Source organism: Dasypus novemcinctus, chromosome 3, assembly GCF_030445035.2.
Source record: "Dasypus novemcinctus isolate mDasNov1 chromosome 3, mDasNov1.1.hap2, whole genome shotgun sequence".
In the NCBI taxonomy this organism is placed as follows: Eukaryota; Metazoa; Chordata; class Mammalia; order Cingulata; family Dasypodidae; genus Dasypus; species Dasypus novemcinctus.
The window spans coordinates 14675395-14697796 of record NC_080675.1 but is presented as its reverse complement, the minus strand read 5'-3'; the positions used below and the strand labels follow the sequence as shown (position 1 = coordinate 14697796).

The 22402-nt window shown below is 45.8% G+C and overlaps 1 protein-coding gene across 1 annotated transcript in view; it reads right to left on the bottom strand.

Moving 5' to 3' along the window:
* The window catches only part of LGMN (legumain), a 46486-nt gene extending 25025 nt beyond the window's left edge, over positions 1-21461 (bottom strand). Inside the window, exons 1-2 of the mRNA XM_004475521.5 lie at positions 21291-21461; positions 12190-12356 (exon numbers count right to left, since the gene is read on the bottom strand). Of these exons, the coding sequence (XP_004475578.2) occupies positions 12190-12327 (138 nt within the window). The 5' untranslated portion in view covers positions 12328-12356; positions 21291-21461. The remainder of the gene's footprint in view (positions 1-12189; positions 12357-21290) is intronic.
* Between the last annotated feature and the right edge of the window lie 941 nt (positions 21462-22402).

The window sequence follows — 22402 nt, the reverse complement described above, 5'->3', positions numbered from 1 at the left end:
GTTTTTACATTTGTTCTCCAAAAGGATATTTATCTGAAAATTTTTTGTTTTGTGCTGTGACACTTCTTGCACATAGCAGTCTCAAAGTCAGGTTATGTTTCTCTCCTGAGCCCTTAGAAACACCTTGTTGCCTCTAAATTTTTAACAAAAAAGGGTTCTTTGTTAGATTTGAATATTTACATTCAAAAGAAAAGTAGGGTTAAACCAACTCGACTAATTTGGAAATACTGTTGAAGGTTTCTTGAATTACTTCCTTCCTTTGACATGCATTTTCTCCCTTAAAAACAGAAAAGCCATATGAGGTAACATTCAAGGGAAGGAGATTGAGCAAGACTATAAAAAGGGCAGGGCCCTTGAGACAAATGAACAGAGAATGCCATGACTCATCTTGTCAGGAGTTCTAATGATCTCAGGAATGCATCCTGTGATTTCCTGAAGCAGGCCATTGCCCTGTCACTGTCTACTTATACTGCCTCCACCCTGGGCCAGCTGTTAGCTAAATAAACACACCTGACTGGACCCAAGTAGAAATAAAATTGATATGTCAGATGGAGTGGGGAGGAGCTGAGAAGGGGTTCCCATGGTTTGCGCATAAGAAAAGCAAGCCTATTTTATCACTTCCTAACAAAACTGCTGAGCACCACTGAGGCTAGGCCTTGGGTCAGGGGCTTTCAGGGTTGCCTCATCGAGTCTACACCATCTCTGCATTTCCTAGAAGAAGCAAAAGTTTAAAATGAAATGATCAAACTAATACAGCAGCTGAGCGGTGAGCAGAAATTACGAGAACACAACTTATCAAAACTTATGGGATAGAACAACAGTGCTGAGGGAAATTTATAGCCCTAAAAACTTTTTTTTAAAAAAGAAAAGCTAAAATCAAGGACCTAACTGAACACCTGGAAGAACTAGAAAAAAATAACCACAACAAACCAATCTCAAAGCAAGCAGAAGGAAAGAAATAAAAAGGTTAGAGCAGAAACAAATGAAATTCAGAACCAAAAAAAAGAGAGGAAAACAAAACCAAAAGCTGGTTCTTCGAGAAGATCAATAAAATTTTAGCTAGACTAATAAAGGACAGAGAGAAGATGCCAATAAATAAAATCAGAAAGAAAGAGGGGACATTACAACTGACCCCACAGAAATAAAAAATATTTCTATAAATTATTATAGAATAAATAATAATCTCATAAGAGAATATTATGAGAAACTATATGCCAACAAATTAGACAACCTAGATGAAATGGACAAATTCCATTAGGTACTCTCATTGAAACTCAATCAATTTTGAAACTGCAAATTTACATACAAAGGATACTTCCCATTATCATGCTATGTTCAAAGAAAAATTTCATACTTTTGAATAAAGTGAAAGGACATCACAGCCACACATCCAGACAGCCAGGGAGAAGAGAAACTTAACATTGACTCCAGTGGAAAGCATGAGTGTCTATCCAGGAATGACATTTGGGAATAACTGTTCCTCTGTTGGATTACATACATTTATCCCTCCCCCTTAAATTTTGGAATTATGCTATAAATTCTGGACAGTGAGGCAAATTTACTAACCTGGATACTATGGAAACCTGAATGATTACACTGCCTCGTAGAAGCTGGAAGCCTTTTTATTTTTTTTATTTTTTATTTTTTTAAGATTTATTTATTTATTTAATTTCCCCCCCTCCCCTGGTTGTCTGTTCTTGGTGTCTATTTGCTGTGTCTTGTTTCTTTGTCTGCTTCTGTTGTCGTCAGCGGCACGGGAAGTGTGGGCGGCGCCATTCTTCGGCAGGCTGCTCTTTCATTTCACGCTGGGCAGCTTTTCCTCACAGGCGCACTCCTTGCGCGTGGGGCTCCCCCACGCGGGGGACACCCTTGCGTGGCAAGGCACTCCTTGCGCGCATCAGCTGCGCATGGCCAGCTCCACACGGGTCAAGGAGGCCCGGGGTTTGAACCGCGGACCTCCCATATGGTAGACGGACGCCCTAACCACTGGGCCAAAGTCCGTTTCCCTGGAAGCCTTTTTAAACCAAGAATTAACTTTGTTGCCCATATTTATGAATGCTTTGTGTGGGGAAAATGAGCCTCCCCAGATTAACTTTGTAATGAAGTCTTTTTAAAATAAAATTTACATATTAAAAAAAAAAACCTCCCAACAAAGAAGACCCAGGACCAGATGGCTTCACAGGTAAATTCTACCAAGCATTTCAAAAAGAATTTAACATCAATCCTGTTTAAATTCTTCCAAAAAATTGAAGAGGTGGGAAAATTATCCAACACATTTTATGAAGCCAACATCACCCTAATATCAAAGCCAGATAAAGAAACCACAAGAAAACAAAATTACATAGTTCAGGTGTAGCTCAGTGGTTGAGTACCTGTTTCACACGTACAATGTCCCAGGTTAAATTCCCAGTACCTCCTAAAAAAGGAAGGAGGGAAGGAATGAATACAGTTGCAAAAATCCTCAACAAAATACTTGCAAATAGAATCCAACAGCATATTAAAAGAATTAAACACCACAATTAAGTGGGATTTATTGCTGGTATGCAAGGGTGGTTCAGCACAAGAAAATCAATTAACATAATGTAACACATTAACAAATTGAAGGAAAAACCACATCATTTCGATTGGCACAGAAAAGACATTCAATAAAATCCAGCATCTTTTCTTGACAAAACCACTTCAAAAGACAGGTATAGAAGGAAAATTCCTCAAGATGATAAAGGACATACATGAAAATCCCACAGCCATGGGAAATGGCTGTGGCTCAATTGATCGGGCTCCCGTCTACCATATGGGAGGCCCTGGGCTCGTGTCCCAGGGCCTCCTTGTGAAGGTAAGCTGGCCGGCGCCCGTGGAGAGCTGACGGCCCACGCCCACGGAAAGCTAGCACAGCGAGACAACATAACAAAGGGAGACAGGCAGACACAGAAGAGTGCACAGCGAATGGACACAAAAAGCAGACAGCAAGCAAGCCACAAGGGGGGGATAAATGAAATATATAAATAAGTAAATAAGTAAATAAATAAATAAATCCCACAGTCAATATCATACTTAATGGGAAAAGGGAATGGGACAAGGATGCCCATTGTCACCACTGTTGTTCAGCACTGTACTAGAAGGTCTAGCTAGTGCAATTAGACAAGTCAAAAAATAAAAAATAAAAGGTATCCAAATAGGAAACAAGGAAGTAAAACTATCACTATTCGTGGATAACATGATCTTATATTTAGAAAATCCTGAAACAACAAAGCTACTTGAGCTAATAAGTACAGCAAAGTGGCAGGACACAAGATCAACACATAAATCAGTGATGTTTCTATCACTAGTACTGAACAATCTGAGGAGGAAATCAGGAAAAATATTCCATTTACAAGAGCAACAAACAGACTCAAATACCTAGGAATCAATTTAACCAAAGATGTAAAGGACGTATATCTAGAAAACTACACAACGATGCTAAAAGAAATCAAAGACCTAAACAAATGGAAAAACATTCCCTGTTCATGAACTGAAAGACTGACTACCATAACAACGTCAATTCTACTCAAACTGGTTTATAGATACAATGCAATGCCAATCAAAATTTCAACAACCTACTTTACAGAAATAGAAAAGGCAATTACCAAATTTATTTGGAAGGAAAAGGAGACCCGAACAGCAAAAAAAATCCTAAAAAAAGTGAAGCAGGAGGACTATCACTGCCTAACCTTGAAATATATTACAAAACTACAGTGATCAAAAGAGTATGGTATTGGCATAAGGATTCCACTGATGAATAGAATAGAATTCAGAGTTCAGAAATAGACCCTCTATGGTCAATTGGCTTTTGATAAACCTACAATGTCCTCTTTACAGAGACAAAACAGTCTCTTCAACAAATGGTGCTGGGAGAACTGGATATCCATAACCGAACAAATAAATGAGGACACACATCTCACTCCCTTTATAAGAATCAACTCAAAATGGATCAAAGACCTAACTATTTAAAAGCCAGGACCATGAAACTACCAGAAGATAATGTAAGGAAACATCTTCAAGATGTTGTAGTAGGTAGGGGTCTCTTAATCCCAAAAGCTCAAGCAATTAAAGAAATAGATAAATGAGCCATCCTCAAAATTAAACACTTTTTGCACCTCAAAACACTTTGTTAAAATAATGAAAAGGCAGCCAAAAATAGGAGAAAATATTCAAAAATCACATATCCAAAAAGGGTTTAATATCCATGATAAAGACATGATTCTACAAGTCAACAATGAAGACAAACAACCAGATTTCAAAACATGCAAAAGATTTGAATACACATTTGTACAAAGAAATACAAATGGCAAAAAAAAACACATGAAAAAGTGTTCAACATCACTAGCAATTAGGGAAATGCAAACCAAAGCTATGAGGAAATATCATCACACATGTATTAGAATGGCCACTATTCTATATTTAATTTGAGGTTGGTAGTCTAGATGATGACTGAAGAGAATAGTAGGTTGGGTTTTTTTTTTCCCTTCCCTGTCTTGAGATTTTCTGGCATGTTTTTTGAGGTTTCAAAGGAAACAAATGTTTCATAGCAAGAAGAAAAAAAGAATGCCAACTATTAAAAAGACAGAAAACTACAAGTGTCGGAAAGGATGTGGAGAGATAGGAACGCTTATTCACTGTTGGTGGGAAGGTAGAATGGTACAGCTACTGTGGAGGACTGTTTCTAGACTTGTGCAGGAACTTGAATCTAGACTTGCCATGTGACCTGGCAAAAGCACTCCTGGGTATATATCCAGAAGAACTGAGAGCAGTGACACAAACAGACATCTGCACACAGGTGTTCATAGCAGTGTTCACGACTGCCAACAGATGGAAACAACCCAGGTGTCCATCAACCAATGAACGGCTAAACAAACTGTGGTGTATACACATGATGAAATATTATACAGCTGGAAGAATAAATGAAATCATGAAGCATATGACAACATGGATGAACCTGGAGGACATTATGTTGAATGAAGCAAGCCAGACACAAAAGGACAAATGATGGTATGATTGCACTATTATGAACTAAATGTATTGTGTAAACTCACAAAGTTAATAACTAGAATACAGATCACCAGAGAATAAAATAAGGTTAGAGAGTGGAAAGCTGAGGGTTAATCTGTGTTTGTACCTGCAGTTCTAATATATGGGTATGATAGTGGTTGGAAGGCAAAGTCTAAGGTCCTGAATATTACTAGAAGAAAAGCTAAAAAATGTAACATGGGACTGTATACCATAGTGAAACCTCATGCTAAATATGAGTATGGGTAATACTACATATATAAGACTTTATCCTTGAAATAGAACAAATGTACATTAATGTTACATGATGTTAATATCAGGCAAAAATACAACCAAAGCAAACTATGGACAGTAATGTAAATAATATATTAAAAATTTTCTTTTAAGGGTTAAACAAAAAAAAGCCAATATACTAGGCAATAGAAACTAGACACTAGACAAAAGTTACTACATATTGATGCCATCTATACAAAATAATAAATACAAATAAATTAGAGAGACAGAAACAGAATAGCAAGCTGCACTCCCAGCTTCCCGGCTAGCCACCAGTCCATTCCATACTCCACCGTAAACCAACTTTCCTAAGACAGTCCTGATTTCATCAGTCCCAGAAGTCTCTAGTGGTTCTTCTATGCCAAGGGCTCTCATGGGGGGGTGGGGGGAGGTTGCTGCCCCACCCTCGTGTCCAGGAGACATCTGACATTTCTAGGGAGGGTGCCACTGCCATCCAACAGGTGAAGGCCAGGGGAGCTGCTACACATTCTGCAGTGTAAAGGCTGAGAAACCCACTCCAGGCCAACAAAATCAGCAAGGCCTCCTCACAGCTGAGGCCTTCCAAGCCCTCTTCCTCTCAGCGCACCCTGGCCTACTCCCGTGTGGTCCGAGCTCTCTTCCCCTCAGTGCACTCATGCCTACTCTGTGGAGTCTGAGCTCTCTTCCCTTCTGTGCACCCCAGCCTAATCCGTAGAGTCTGAGCCCTCTTCCCCTCAGTGGACCCCGGCCTATTCCTTGGAGTCTGAGCCTTCTTCCCCTCAGCACACCCCAGCCTACTCCATGGAGTCCGAGCCTTCTTCCCCTCATCGCACCCCAGCCTATCCTGTGGAGCATGAGCCCTCTTCCCTTCAGCACACCCTGGCCTACTCCTGTGGAGTCTGAGCCCTCTTGCCCTCAGAGCACCCTGACCTACTCCTATGGAGTCTGGGCCCTCTTCCCCTCAGCACATCCCAGCCTACTCCGTGGAGTCCAGGCCCTCTTCCCCTCAGTGCAACCCAGACTACTCCTGTGCAGTCTGAGCCCTCTTGCCCTCAGCGCACCCCGGCCTACTCCTATGGAGTCTGGGCCCTCTTCCCCTCAGCGCATCCCAGCCTACTCCGTGGAGTCCAGGCCCTCTTCCCCTCAGCGCATCCCACCCTACTCCGTGGAGTCCAAGCCCTCTTCCCCTCAGTGCAACCCGGCCCACTTCTGTGGAGTCTGAGCCCTCTTCCCCTCAGCGCACCCTGACCCACTACCGTGGAGACAGCACAGCAGTGTTGGGCCCAGCCTCAGGAATCCTCTCACCCTGTCCTGCTTCGGGCCCTTGTGATGTGACCGTGATTCCTTCTGCAGCTGCAGAAGGGTCTATCAGCTCCGCAGACCAAGCCTCTCCCTGCTGGGTGGCTCTAAGGCCCAGGTTTGGGGAGACAGCAGGGAGGAAGGGGCACAAAGCCCATCTGGATACAGAGCCACGCCAAGTTCTCCAGTCCCGCTTCACCAGCAATAAAGCTAATACTGTTTGGTCCCCATCTGTTCACTCAGCTAACAAATATGTATTGTGCTGAGCCTGCCAGGCAGTGTGAAGGGTTACGGGGCACAGGGGGGAGGAGGGGAATGAGGCCAGAGGGGTCACACACCCCACCGCTCACGTGGCCCCACAGAGCTCAGAGCCCAGGGTGGAGCAGATCCCCAGGGAGTCCCAGGGTGACGAGGTAAACAAAGGTCGGGGTCTAAGGAGATCAGTCCTGGGCAGTCCTGAGCAGGGGCTGGCAAACTGCCGGAGTCGGTTTTTAGTTTTAAATGGCTATACACGTTAATACCCTCCATTTTGCCTTTTGGCTTACAAAGCCTAAAATATCCACTCTCTGGCCCTTCACAGCTAAAAGTGTGCTGGCCCCGATCTTGAGCCAACGGTAGGGGGAGGCTCCGAGGGCGCGTGTGCTGAGGGGGCTTGGCAGGCACACGGGGAGTCCTGGAGCCCCCTCTTCACTCCTGCTCCTGGTGATGCGGGGCCAGGGATCTCTTGCGGGGTCAGCCCAACTCCTTTACGGAGCTCAAAGCGGGTAGGCTCTGTCAAAGGGAAAGAAAGGGGTGCTGTGAGCGGGCCCCTAGGCCCCCAGCGGGCCTCACTATGCCCTCGCCCAAACTTTCTGCCTCATTTGCACTGGTTCCACATTCCAATCCGGACCCTGTGCTGTCCCTGCCTCCCCACTTAGCCGTTCTTCCTTTTGATCAGAGCCCTGGCTGTCCTCGATGACCTGCCCAACTCCAAGAGGTCAGGAGCTTCTCTGAGTCAGACCTGGAAGCCCCTTTCCCCTTCCAGCGACTGGTCTGAGCATGGACATGTGATCAACGCAATTCTGACCAGGAAGACAGGGGGCAAAGTCTGCCCAGGGCTCCTGGAAAAGGTTTCTACACTGACAGAAAGGGACACAGGTACACACAGATACACAGATGGCCCCTTCTTCTTCTATAGAACCATGTGCTGTCTGGATGTGACACCTGGAGCTGTTGCAGCCATCTTGCATCTTGAGGAGAGCTTGCTGAGGACAGGTCATAACTAGAATGATGGCAGAATGGAAAAAAAAAAAAAAAGGAACTGGGTTCTAGACAACAGGATTGAATGTTTAATTAGCCCTCTGTTATAGGTTGAATTGTGTTACCCAAAAAGAGATATTAAGTCTTAATTCCTGCTCCCATGAATGTGGCCTCATTTGGAAACAGAATCTCTGAAGATGCTAGTTAAAATGAAGCCAAACTGGATGAGGGTGGGCTGTGAAACAATGGGACTGGCATCCTTATGAGAAGGGCAGAGGCAGACACGGAAAGAGGGTGATGCAGCCACAAGCCAAGGCATGCCAAGAACTGCCGGCAAACACCAGAAGCTGTGAGAGGCGAGGAAGGATTCTCCCCCATGGGTTCAGAAGGAGCTTGGCCCTGCCAACACCCTGGTTTTGGACTGGTAGCCCCTAGAGCTGCGAAGGGATAAAATTCTGTCTTAAGACACGCCTTGCCCCGGGAGTCCCAGGAAATGAAGCCACCGTCCATGTGGGCTACCCACCTTTTCTCCCAGCTCCACCTGTGGAAATCATCCCCTCTAAGCCCATCTCCAATCTCTTCTCCACGATGCTGCGCTCTGCTCCCTTCTCCTGACCAAGCTCCCTGCCTCCTTGCCCCAGCCCCAGCACTGGGTCAAGTTCCCTGCAGGAACTGGCCCTTCTGGGCCTTGTGTTCAGGTGTTTGTCACCTGCCCTGTCAGGTAGCTCCTGACCAGACCCTGCCCCACCACTCTAACCCCACAGCCACCCCCCTTCCTCTCCTGACACACACCCAAACACACACCCCACACCCCCTTGCACAGCGTGGGCCTCAACTCAATGGACCAACATGCACGTTTTAATGCCCAGAAAAATTCTACCACGTTTGCCATTTTCAGAAGGCAATGCCAGAGTGATTCTGAGTGATATAATTACAGGTGACCTGTTTTCTTTTGCTTAACTATATTTCTCAAATTTCCTTTACCTTGGCATGTACTACTTTTGTTTAAAAGAAAAGGAAACTATTTTGAAATAAAAGGTACAGTCATGCCCAGATACACAGGTCACGTGTCTAGAGCAGGAGTGGTGAGCGTGGGTGGAGAGCCACACTCCTTGGGTTCAAACCCCAGCTTCACCCTTACCAGCTGTGTGACCTCAGGCCCTCGCCTCTCCAGGCCTCAGTTTCCCATCTTCAAATGGGGATAAAAACAGCACCTACCCCCGGGGTTGCCTGAGGACTAAGGGAGATGATTCCCGTCGAGTGCTTGGAGCCGAGCCTGGCACAGCAACGAGTGACCTTTTCCTACCTGAACGTCAGCACTAGGAGGCAGGGAGCTGCGCCTGCCTCCCACCTTGAACAGCGCCCGACTCCCAGGCGTGTGCCAGAAGGAGGGTACCGTTTCCTTCCAGCTGGGCCCAGTCTGGGATCCTGCCTCGTCTCCCAAGGGCCAGGGCCCCTCCAGGCCCGGCCCTCTCGGCTAGAACCTCCCCGGGAGTCTGCCTGGGCCCCGTCGCACCCCTCGCATCTCCGGGGGCTGGTGACTGGCAGGCCCCTTCTCCACTGTCCTTCCCACGTCCACCTGCCTCACTTGTTGAGTTCAGCCTCACGCCACCCTCTCCGGGAACGCCACGCTCAGACCCCACGGCCCCTGATGGACCCAGCTCGCTCACTCTCCACGAGGAGCCACCCCACAGAGCTCCCCCGACCCAGGGGACCCTGACTCAGAGTCTGGAGGCAGCACGTCCCGCCAGCATCGCTCCAGACCAACCTCTTCTCGGCAGGTGATCCAGCCATCCCAGGCGAATGTAAGAAGAGGAAACCCAATTCAGGAAAAACAAAAACTGGCTGAAATAGCCATAATAAATCGAAGGAAAGCAATGATTTTACTGCCCCATGTACGTTAATCTTCCCTACATGAAAGACGTGTGACAATGGATGCAGCTTTAACGCAAGGAAAATATGAACCTCTTCCAAAAAGTAAGTTTAAAATGTTCTTTCGAAGACAAACCTCTAAAGTCTAGAAAGCAAGTGCTGGCAGCAGGCTGAGAGCAGATGCAGCTCGGGTCCTCTCTGCAGAGCCTAGAGCTGCTGTCCTCCTTCGCTGGGAATGCACACTTCAGCCTATACCACTTCTTTTGCCCTGCTTCTCTTCATTGTGTCTAGTTCAATACTTAGTATTTTACCCAGAGAAACAACAACAGTTTTAAAACAGCTTTTCTGGGTGCAAAGGGTACTTGAGCAACCTATGCTTAACGAAGCAAATATTTCTCTCAAGCTGGTTGTGTAAAGCCAGGTGGCTGATAGATCAGCCTGTTCACTCTCTGATCTGTGCTCAACACACTCTCTTTCTAATTCATGGTTAGAGCAGGAGGAGAAAACAGAGCTGAACAAGTTACCTACTCGGGTTGCTCCTCTCTAAATGGGTCAGGTCTGCCATTAAGTATTAAAAGGAAAGGGATCGTTTTGCCAAGGCAACACCATTCTCATCAAGCCACATCTCCAGTTCAGCTGTGAAACACAAATGCCATTCAAGAAATAGGCCATTCAACAATCAACACATTTTCAAGCTGGACCTCACCCGGACCACTCCCCCATTTCACAGACATGAAAACTGACCCTGGGAGGGAAACATCTGAGTGCATTCTTGCAGGAGAGGTGGCACAGACCCCAGACCCACGCTGGCCAAGAGGTGGCCACTGGCTGCACCAGACTGCTAAATGCGGCCAGCCTAAATTGAGATGTATGAGAGTGTAAAACACACACAGGATTTTGATGACTTGGGAAAAAAAACCTCATTTTTTAATATTAAGTACATATTGAGAGAGAATGCAATAGAAGAACTTTTATCATGGATGTGGAGGCAGTGGCCACTGGAGGTTCTGAAGGCAGGGAGAGCAAAAAATAGGTGTAATTTGGGGACATTCTGGGGACTTGGGAATTATCCCTGAATGACTTTTCAATGACAGATACAGGACATTGTATATCATGTAATAACCTGAAAACTGTGCAGGAGAGAGTGTAAACTACAATGTAAACTATAGTCATTGCTTGGTGGCAGTGCTTCATTATGTGTCCATCAACTGTGACAAATATAGCACACTAATGAAGGATGTTGCTGGTGTGGGAAAATGTGGGAGGGCTAGGGAGTGGGGCATATTGGACTCCCCTATATTTTTTGTGTAACATTTATGTAATGTAAGTTTCTTTAAAAAATAATTAGAAAGTATATTTAAAAAGAAAAGTACATATTGAAATAATAGTTTGGCTATTATTAAAATTAACTTCACCTGTTTCTTTTTACTTTCTTAAAATGTGGCTCCTAGAAATTTTTAAATTATAAATGTGGCTCTCCTTAGTCTTCTCTCGAATGTTGCTGCTCTAGAGCGAGCCGGCCTGGTTTCGGTCCTGGCTCTCCTGTCCCACACTGTGTGATGCTGGACCAGTTCCTTTCCCTTTCTGTGTCTAGTTCACTCGTTTATAAAGAGGGGATGAGCACTGTACCTACTGCACACGGCATGGGGTTAACTGAGTCAATGTGGGTGAAGTGCCTGGCACACAGAGGCTGTGATTGTCTGAACACTTATTTTTAAAAATAAGTGTCACTGAGAAATAATTCACATGCCAAAGTCAGCCTTTTAAAGTATACAATTTGGTGGAATTCAGTATATTCAGTGAGTTGTACAATCATCACAACTACCTTATTCTAGAACATTTTCATCACCCCAAAAAAGAAACCCCATCCCCACTAGCAGTCACTCTCTCTTCTCTCTGCCTAGTCCCTGGCAACCACCAACCTACCTCTGGTCTCTGTGGCTTTGCCTTTTCTGGACAGCTCAGTATATGGTCTTTTATGTCTGGCCTCATTCACTTGGTAAATGTTTTCAAAGTTCATCCACGGTGAACCACATCAGTACTTCATTCCTTTTTAAGGCCAAACAATATTATCTTACATGGATACACCTCATTTTGTTCATTCATCAGTGATGGATATTGGACTGTTTCTTTTTGGTTACTATGGATAATGCTGCTACAAACATGAGTGTATAAGTTTTGTGTGCTCAAGTGTTTTCAGTTCTCTTGGGCATGTACCTAGGACTGAAATTGCTGAGTCATATGGTAACTCTGTTTAAAACTGAAAAACTGCCGAACTGTTTTCAGAAGTGGCTGCTCCATTTTACATTCCCACCAGCTTGTACAAGGGTTCCAATTTCCCACATCCTCAACAACACTTGTATCTTAGCCAGCCTATGGGAAATGACAACCGGCTGTTTTAAAAGTCTTTTCTATTTACAATGCCCAGGATTGCTTATAGAACACCAGTATTGTAAGGAAAAAGATTAGTCACCACGGTCTTACCTGGTGCCTGTAATTGTACCAGCCATTTGAACCTGCGACGATCACCACCCAGTGCTTGCCTCCGTCCTCAGGATCATCCAGGGAGAAAGCACCACTTGCCAGGACCGAGCAGAGCAATACAGCTGCTTTCCAAATCATTCTGTGCCTTGGAGGTCACCTGCAGAAATCTGAGTAGAAAAAAGCAGTCAAGTCAAAAAGCAAAGGCAAGAACACATGGACACTGTCAGCCTTTAAGTAAAGATGACAGTACCTGGGTCAAAAAGGTAAATCCATTTAGCCATCAGACAGACTAGATGAGGATGAAAATGAGGACAGAACAGAATTCCACTTTCAGCTCTGCTGCCCCTTTCCCCACGCGGAGAAGGGGCCTGCCCATCTTCCCCAATCTTCACTGCAAGTTGAAGTTATGAATATAAACCAAAAATTATCCAGAAAGCTCTGTAAGCAACTTTTTAAAGATTTTGTCACAACTTGGAATACAGCAGGCATGATTCATCAATAAGTTCACTGCCTTGAAAAATATTTATCACATACTATAAGCTGCTTTCAAGAAAAGAATATACATGTAATATAAGCCTAGGAGAAAAAATGGAAAACAGACATAAAATTCAATAGTTATTTCTAGGTGATTGATGGGATTAAGCTGATTTTATTCTTTATATTTGCCTCTTTTTAACATAATTAATGTGTATTACTTATAAAGTTTCTGAGATTCATGTATGTTCAATATAATGGGCAATTTATTTCTATGGGTGAGTTACCCATTACGCTATATTCAAGCATCAACAGCCCAAATGACTGTCTTTGTAGAGCACAATGCATTTACGTGTATTCTGTGCAAGAGGCAGGGCAAACATTTACTCCCTCTCCTTCAGAGGGTGAAGCAAGGAGGCGAGTGGCGTTTGGATAGCCGAAAATCCACAGATAGTCACCTCTGGCCTAAGGCCAGAACCCGTGCCCTCTTGTCAATTCCTGGCCTAGCGCTCTTTCTGCTACACGGTTCTGTAGCTCAAGACTTGATTCGCAATGAGGTAAATGCTCAGTTTTAAACTTCACTGCCAACACTTTAAATAATTTTTTACAGTACAAAAGGCAGGAATGTCACCCTACCCTGTGCTCTGAATATGCTATTCCGGAAAAACAGGCTTCCTGTGTCAGAAGCCGGCCTGACACTGTGATAAGGAAAGCAGTGGGACCGGGAGGCACTCCACGTGGAAGAGACTGGAGAGCCACCCTGGGCCCAGCGCCAGCCGGCCCACGAGGCTGACCTGCGCTTGTCCACGCGTGGCTCCTCCATCCACCCGCCCTCCCGAGGCTACTGACCACAGACCCCGCCCGTGCCCTGGGAACTCAGTGGGGCCGGGGTCAAAGCCTCTGCCCTGGCGAAGCACGCGGCTGCGGGATGAGCCCCCCTAAGCCCGAGGCCGGCCTCAACATTCTGTCCCTAGCCCTCTGCTAAAACCTCAAATGACGCGATGGGTTTCCTCCATAAGTAAGGCCCAGAGTCTCTTGGAAAAGGTTAAACAACTAAGAGTGTGGATCTGGTGAGAATGCAGATTCCGATGGAATGGCGTGGGGCCTGAGAGTCTGCATTTCTAACAGCTCCCAGGCCGGCCGATGCTGCTGGCCCCGAACCACGCTCTGGTCTGGCAGGTCCCTCCCCTCTAACCGTGGCAGGCTCTGGGCCCATCCCCTTCCCAGGCCGGCATCGCTGTCAAGGGGCTGCACCGCTCTGCACCCCAGCTGCACTCTTCATCTGGAAGCCCCAGCTGGGGCTCAGTTCAGGTTCCTTCAGCAAGGCCACGAGGCCCAGGATGGGGAAATGCAGGGAGGCGCCCCCAGGTCTGTTCTTACAATCACCCGGAACAGCCTTCTATGTTTATTTTTAGCACGGCACCTAACAGATGAGGTGGGTGGACTGCCGAGGGCCCCTCCCCTCTAGAACCCCACGGCCTGTTCATCTGCACCTCAGGAGGCTACTCCCAAGTCCACTCAACCTGCCCAGAACACCCAATCACACCAGTGTGTGAAGATGCAACCCAGGAGGTCAGGTAAGAGACACCCAGGGAGCAAAAGTCTTCATGTCCCCAGGGCTGTCCGGTGGTCCCCCAGGGGGACACGTGAGTGACACTGAGAGGATCCAACCCACAGCCCTGACCGGATTCTGAGCTCCTAGCAGGCTCCAGGCTGGTTTAGCCTCCCCGGGAAGCCTTCCCCCAGCGCAGGGGACCACATACTTTTTCTGTAAAGGGCCAGGTAGTAAATATTTTCAGTTGTGGCTGCGGTTTGTTGGCCTCTGCCCTACGGAGAGAATGTGCCACCATAAAATGGGTCCAGCCTGCCTTGATCAGATCTTTCCTGGCAGTCATCAACAAAAGAATGAACTATCTAAATTAGCAAACCAGGCAGCAGGCACTGAAAAAGCAATGCCTGACTTTTACAAATTCAAGTTTATCTTTCATTCTTCTCCTCATATACTAGTAAGTTACTCTCCAGTGAGAAAAAGGACCTTATTAATACACAATGGTATTTAGTTATGGTTTCCCTATCATTTTTTTCTCATAAAGAGTTCTGCTTCTGCTTTTCTGTAAACCTTCAACTGCTGTAACTTTTTTTTTTAAGTTGTGTTTCCTAGAACATAGAGAAAGCTAAGTTAAAAAGTCTATCACTCAATAGAAAAGGCCACTTACAAACCACATACAGTAACGCTATTTGGGGAAATAGTTCGGGACCTGGGGTGAAGATAAGAAGTGAAAGTACTATCATATCATCATTCTATTACCCACAGTAAGGAAGGCTTCTCCGTGCAGCCAGCCTCAGATGGCAATTTCCTGGCCAGCACCATTCTTTTATTTTTATTTTTGTCACCACCATTCTTGACAAAGCCAAAAGATCAAACAAAGTTACAAATAATCTTAAGGCATCCCAAATGTTTTATCAAAATGAAAAATTTATAAAGTAAAAGTAAATACTCAGTGGAGTTGAACACCTACTCTCCAGTTCACTGGACTCACCCAGGACAACTAACAAGGAGGGGAGGATAGACAACCACCACACCAAGGAACTGAGAGAGCCCACAGCTGCAAGCAAGACCCATCCCTCAGCCACGTGGGATCAAAGCCCCCTCTCAATTAGTGACGGAGTGGGCATCACCATCCCAGAATCCTCAGGATTGGGGAAAAAATAAGGACTAGAATGGATGATTGGTATTCTACTATAGACTTATTTTGATTCTAGCAATGGAAGACATTATATCATTGACATGGAGACAGTGACCACTAGAGTTGCTGAAGGCAGGGAGAGGGAAAAAGAGGTATAGTATGGGGTAATTTTTGTGACTTGGAGTTGTCTTGAATGACACTGCGGGGACAGATGCAAGATATTATATATTCTGCCATAACCTACCGAATGGACTGGGAGAGAGTATAAAGTACAATGTAAACTATAATCCAGGCTGTGTACCAGCGCGCCAAAATGTGTTCATCAATTGCAATGAATGGACCACACTAATGAAAGAAGTTGTTGATGTGGGAAAAGTGGGGTAGGGGGGTGTTGGAAATGGGGCATATGAGAATCTCCTTTTTGTGTGTGTGTGGAATATGAGTTTATTTCGATACTACTAATTAGTTGTAGAACTAGTCCACAACAAATTACCAAAATGATTTCACATTACTTCGTCAGGACTGGGGTTTTTCAATGGCTTCAAATTTGGGATCTTCAAATGTGAAGTTAGAGAACATTCATGTCTGCTTTACCATACATCTGCTTAAGCTTGAAAAGCTCCCTATCCAGATCTTGCTGATACTCTAGACCAACATCAACAGGTTCTCCAGATGTCTGTCATTTAGATTTGTATTCTCCAATCTTGTCCACAGAGAATTTCTCTACAGGATTGAGTTCCTTGTTAAATGCCACTGCTGTAACACCAACGTTCCTCCGCAAATGGACTGAGACTGCTGACTGAACGACGGAGGAGAACCTGAAGAATCACGGTGTTTCTGTTACTTGCACTTCAGTCCCGAGCCGCCAGAGCGGCCAAAGCCGCCGCCACAGCCACAGCTCTATTTCCCTCCCCTATATATATCTATATTTTTTATTCCCCTCCCCCCTCCATTATCTGCTCTCTGTGTTCATTCGCTGTGTATTCTTCTGTGTCTGCTTGTATTCTCATTAGGCAGCTCTGGGATCCGATCCTGGGATGTCCCAAAGTGGGAGAGAAGCGATCATTCCCTTGCGCCACCTCAGCTCTCTGGTTTTGTTAAGTCTCTTATTGTCTCTCCTCAGTATTTCTTTCTGTTGTGTCATCTTGCTGCATCAGCTCTCTGCATTGGCCGGCACTCTGAGCAGGCCAGCTTGCCTTCACAAAGAGGCCCTGGGTATCCAACCCTGGACCTCCCATATGATAGATGGGAGCCCAATTGCTTGAGCCACATCTGCTTCCCTCCTTTATGTAACATTTTGTGTGATCTATGTATCTCTTAAAAATAACTTAAAAATATATTTTTTGAAAAACATGTGATATTGTAAATGGAATACATAAAATTAAGTAAAATTTAAAGCTCGACCGACCATTCAATTTAAACACTTAAAATTCAAGAAGTTATTTAATATTTGATTACTAAATTCAATACTGTGCCTCTCCAAACTGATTGCAATTGTGGCATTATATCTGCATTACAGAAACCACTGTTAAACCTAAATTCTGTCTCACTGTCAACACTGTTTATCACTATGTCTGATACAAATTATGCCTTTTGGGGCACAATAGTGGAAGAGATTGAAAAATATTTTAAAGAACCTATTGTAGAACTTCCATGTGTATGAAAACATAGATTTTTGTAGAATAATCACTTTTGTAGAATGATAAATTTTATTTAGTCATCGTAATTAGTTTCTTCTTCCTAATTATGATAAATGTCCTCAAAATACAAATAAAAATGTGTGATTTCAAAAAAGAAAGGTAAACAGGCCCTGCTAAATCAGGCCTTCGTGACTCTGCCGTTTTGGCTGGTGGTCCTCCATGGTCCCAGGCACACAGATGTCTCCCTGAACATGCCCTCATATCCACCCCCTCTCCAACATCCATCCACCCACCTACCCACCAATGTGGACCAAGCACCCACCAGGAGCTTGTATGCCCTGAACAGTGAACCAAACAGCCAAGACCCTTCACTGAGCTCACAGTCAAGGGGGAGAGATGCACCGTTTAAATCCAGAGGCCATCAGCCAACAACGAGTACCATGCAGAAAGCCAAGGCAGGGAGAGGGGCATCCCAGGTAAGAAGTTTGGGACAAAATGCCCATTCTCGATAAATTATCACTAGCAATAAAGGTGACAAGGCCAAGGTCGCAGAGTAACAGGGCCACATTCAAACCAGGACTCACGGCAAAGGCCATACCTTCACCACCACCAGGTGTGACCTCCCACGGCCGGTCCTCATTGCAACTGGCTCTGGGTTTGACATAACACACCAAAGGCACACAGAGCAGCTGGTTAGACAATGAGGGGCGCAGAGAGCCTTCCAAACCTGAAGGTTTTTGAGCCTATCTCAAGTCCCCAGGGGTTTACTATAAAATCACACAAGTGAGTCTAAGCAACACAACACGTGGACAGACAGGACACAGCAGTTAACTCAGGAGAGGCCTTCCCTCCCTGCGTCTTGATTCTCTATCTGTGAAATGGGTACCAAGTTATAAAGGGTCATTCAGTTCTCAAATCCTTTGATTTCCTGATTAAAGAATGGGATTAAAACAAAACCCAACTAGATCGCATATCAAATGAAAAAATTTTGTTCAGGTTGGTTTATCTGTATTTTCTCCCTAAAGGGAAAAATTTATGATTCAATGGCAAACTAGTTTACCATGGAATCATAGTTTAGACTCTTTCAAGGTTACCTAACACTGATTCTATGGGAGTTGTAGAACCTAGGCAAAGTAAATTTTGATCAATGATTAATGGTTTTTTCACATTTTCAATACTCATTTAGCATTTGGATTTCTTTTACCCAAATTACTTGTTTTGGAAACCTGAAATCAATGCAGTTTGTAGTTGCTTTCCAAAATGACTGAATATGACTGGTATAGCAAGATTTCAAATTTTGTTATAACTTTCATTTTAAGAAATTGGAGAGTAGACATTAAACTACAGAAATGTAGAAAGAATAACATAAAACACATTACCTATTACCCAAACCTTTATCTGTGAATATTTTGTACATTTAAATTTCTTCACTCCTTAAAACAAAACATGACAGATGACATTTTCCCCCATCTCCAGTTCCATTCCCCCATGCCACTGGTAACCACTATCCTAAGTTAGAGTTTCCTTCCACTGTATTTATTATATTTATAAAAACATATCTATATATATGCAGATATATATCCACTCTGTAAACATTCCCCTACTAATAGACATTTAAGGCCATTTCCAAATTTTTACCATTTCATCACTGCAACAAACATCCTTATTCTCCTTTCTGTGCGTACAAATGTCTGTTTCTTTAGGATATTTTCTAGAAGCAGAACCTTTGGGCCTTAAGAGGTATACGTTTTGCTAGTGTGCTAGTGGCTATGTTCTAGGGTACACTTTCACAAGTAGTGAAAGAGAATCTGTTTCCTCAAATACGTACAATATCTTGATAGTATCAAACTTTAAAATTTTTAACTTGATCGATATAGTGATCTCATTAGTTTTAATTTGCATTTCTTGGATTACAAGGAAATATGAGTCTCATCACATTTTTTTTCTCTCCCCTTCCCCGCTCCAGTTGTCTGTTCTCTGTGTCTATCTGCTACATCTTCTTCTTTGTCCGTTTCTGTTGTTGCGAGCGGCATGGGAATCTGTGTTTCTTTTTGTTGCGTCATCTTGCTGTGTCAGCTCTCGTGTGTGTGCGGCACCATTCCTGGGCAGGCTGCACTTTCCTTTCGCACTGGGTGGCTCTCCTTACAGGGCGCACTCCTTGCGCGTGGGGCTCCCCTATGCAGGGGACACCTCTGCGTGACACGGCACTCCTTGCGCGCATCAGCACTGCACATGGGCCAGCTGCACACGGGTCAAGGAGGCCCCGGGTTTGAACCGTGGACCTCCCGTGTGGTAGACGGACGCCCTAACCACTGGGCCAAGTCCGCTTTCCACATGTTTATTTAATCATTCAGATTTCAACACCCTCAATACATGTGACAACTTCTCCATCATAAGCTAGGATATGAACTATGGTCTACAAAGCAACTTCTACAGTTAAAAAAAAAAAAGCTGAGCATCATTCAAAAGATAGTTGTAAGGGGAAGCGGATTTGGCTCAACTGCTAGAACATCCGCGTGTGGTAAGCTGGCCCACACGCAGTGCTGATGCGCGCAAGGAGTGCTGTGCCAAACAGGGGTGTCCCCTGTGTAGGGGAGCCCCATGCGCAAGGAGCATGTCCCGTAAGGAGAGATGCCCCATGCGAAAAATGTCCAGCCTGCCCAGGATTGGCGCCACACACTCAGAGAGCTGACACAGCAAGATGACACAACAAAAAAGAGATGCAGTTTCCTGGTGCCACTGACAAGAATATAAGTGAACACAGAAGAACACACAGCAAATGGGCACAGAGCAGACAACTGGCGGGGGGGGGGGGGGGGGGGAGATAAATAAATAAATCTTAAAAAAAAAAAGATAGTTGTAAGTCAGAAATCTCAAGATACGGAGTTCATTCCAATATATTTTTTCAGAATATTATGTGCCAGACCCAGGACAGGGTGTATTCTACCTGCTTAACAGCTCTCAAATTGTTCCTCCTCTCACTTCCCACTTCAGTTGTCTTCAAGGCCCTCAACAACTCTCCCAGGGATCACTGCAATGACCTGCCTATCTGCAGTGTGGCCTCTGTCCAACACTTCCGCACTATGGCTTATCTTAAGATACAGATCTGACCACATACCCGTTCAGGACCAAATCCAATCCCGCAGCACAGGAGGTCCTACCAGATGCTGCCCTGCTGACCGCTATTCTGGCAGCTCATGAAATCCGTCACCCACATGAAATCCCTACTCCAGGTCCAAAAAGCACTGCTCTGTCTGCTATGTTCTCCAGATAAACACCCTTCTCCTCCATCTCACTAACTCCCGCTCATCCCTCTAACTCTGCTCAAGTATGCCTCTTCTTGGAGAAGGGTTCCTCTTCTTTCCAATCCTCCTCTTTCCAACAGATCAAGGTTAGACGCTGCCCCCTGAAACACTGAAATTGTTCCCTATGGACTGCCTCCACCCTTAAGAAATAATTCTTGCTCAAGAAGCTTCTTAAGGCTCAATGGATTTTTGCTGGCTAAGGAAGCCCTGAGTAAAGAAAGCTGCGCTAATCCACTCACTACATACCACAACCACAGGATGAGTCTGAACGAACGGGGCACTTATTTTCATCTATAAAACGAAGCACGTGACACGAATTCCTTCCAGCCCCAGTCTACATTTCTTGGATTCTCAAGTCTAGGCAGGGAACACCCTCCAGTCTGGCATGGGCAGGGGTCCAAAGCACGCCTGCTTTCACTTGCACGGTTGAAATGGTTGGTACAGTGGCTCTCCCCGGCTCAAGCCTCTGCCAACCACTGCTTCCCCGACTTCTCCCAGGAGATATTTTTAGACGTTTGGTTATTTTTCTGTTGTCGTCGTTAAGAGCCCTTTCCCTTAGCGTACCGAGAACTGGCTGCAAACAGATGCCAGTCCTCTCCCGTACAAAGCACCAACAGCCTGAGCTGCCCCTAGACGATAAGGTGGAAAAAGGCAAGTGCCGGACCTTGCCGGGCACTCGCTGCGGACTGCAGCCGGTCCACTCCGGCTCCGGTTTTCTGGAGGAGCCACCTGGGCTTCCAGCCCGAGCACGCGCGACAGAGGAGCGCCCCCACCACTCCACGATCCCCACAGGGTGGCCGGCTCCGAGGTCTCGGGGTTTCCCTGGGGAGTCATCGTTTCCCGAAATTTCCCATCGCAGAGTGAGAAAACAATTACTCAGAAAGGGCCGGGGGAAATGAAAGTCCCGGCCCTGAAGGAGAGAATGGCGACAGAAGCGCGGGTGTCGCCCCGGGCGCGGGACCCGGCCCCAGTCCCCCACCGAGGTCCGCGATTACCTGCGGCTGGGCGGCGGCGGCGGCGCTGGAGGCGCTGGCGGCGCTGGCGGCGGCGGGACCGTGGGAACTCCTCGCAGCGCGCAGCCGCAGACAAGCCGGCGCCGGACGTCCGCCAAGCTGTGATTGAGGTGCTGCCCGGGCTCCTGGCTTTGAGGACCTACTACGCCGCGGTGATTGGTGGAGCTCCGGGGCGGGGCGTCCGAGAAAGCCAAAGCCCCGCCGGGACGCGGCTGGCGGATCGGAAGGACTACAAGTCCCAGCGTGCACCGCCAGGGCCTTTGGGCCCCGCGCCCCGGGGACTGGAGAGACGGCTGCGTCATGGGCCCGGTTCGGGGGTCCTGGGGTGGACAGGAACGCAAGGTGTAGTGGTCCCAGAAGTGCCCACCGAGGGACCAAGCCTAGCGCAGGAAGCACTTTAACCTACTGACTTGAACGTTCCCGCACATTGGTACCGCACGAGAAACTTTTAAAATGCCGCTACCTGGGCCTCCCGCCAGGGTTTGTTTTGACTTGTTGGTCTGGGTGTGGCCTGGTTTGGGGACTTTTTAAAGATGCCGGGGTGTTTTGGTTGTGTAGACCCGTTTAATCCTCACGACAACCTTATGAGAGATAGGCCCTGTTATTGTCACCTGGATTTATGGATAAGACAGCTGAGACGCGGGAGCTCAGTTAATTTTTCCAAGGTCACATAGCTCCTAAAGGCAGAAGTGGAACTGGGACCCCGGCAGTCTGGTGCTAGAGTTCCATTCTCTTAACGCCGCCGCACAGTGCTATTTCTCAAGTGTTTATTGCAGGGGTTCTGAACCTTTTTTGTTCCACAGACCCCTTTGCCAGTCAGGTGAAAAACATGGACCCTTACTAAGTCCATGCTATACGGTGTATTATTTAATAAATACATCACACCCACACCAACATGTCCCCACAAGAGTAATGTTTTTATGAATTTCAATTCAAGCTCACGGAACCCTTGTTAAGAACCCCTGGTTTATTGTGATCTCAATATGGACTGTGGAGGGGAAAAATTTTAAATACTATCCATACAAGTGCCATGTAGTAGGTACCCAGGAAGATGAATGGAATGGATATGATGGGACAGGTGTAACCCTGCCCAA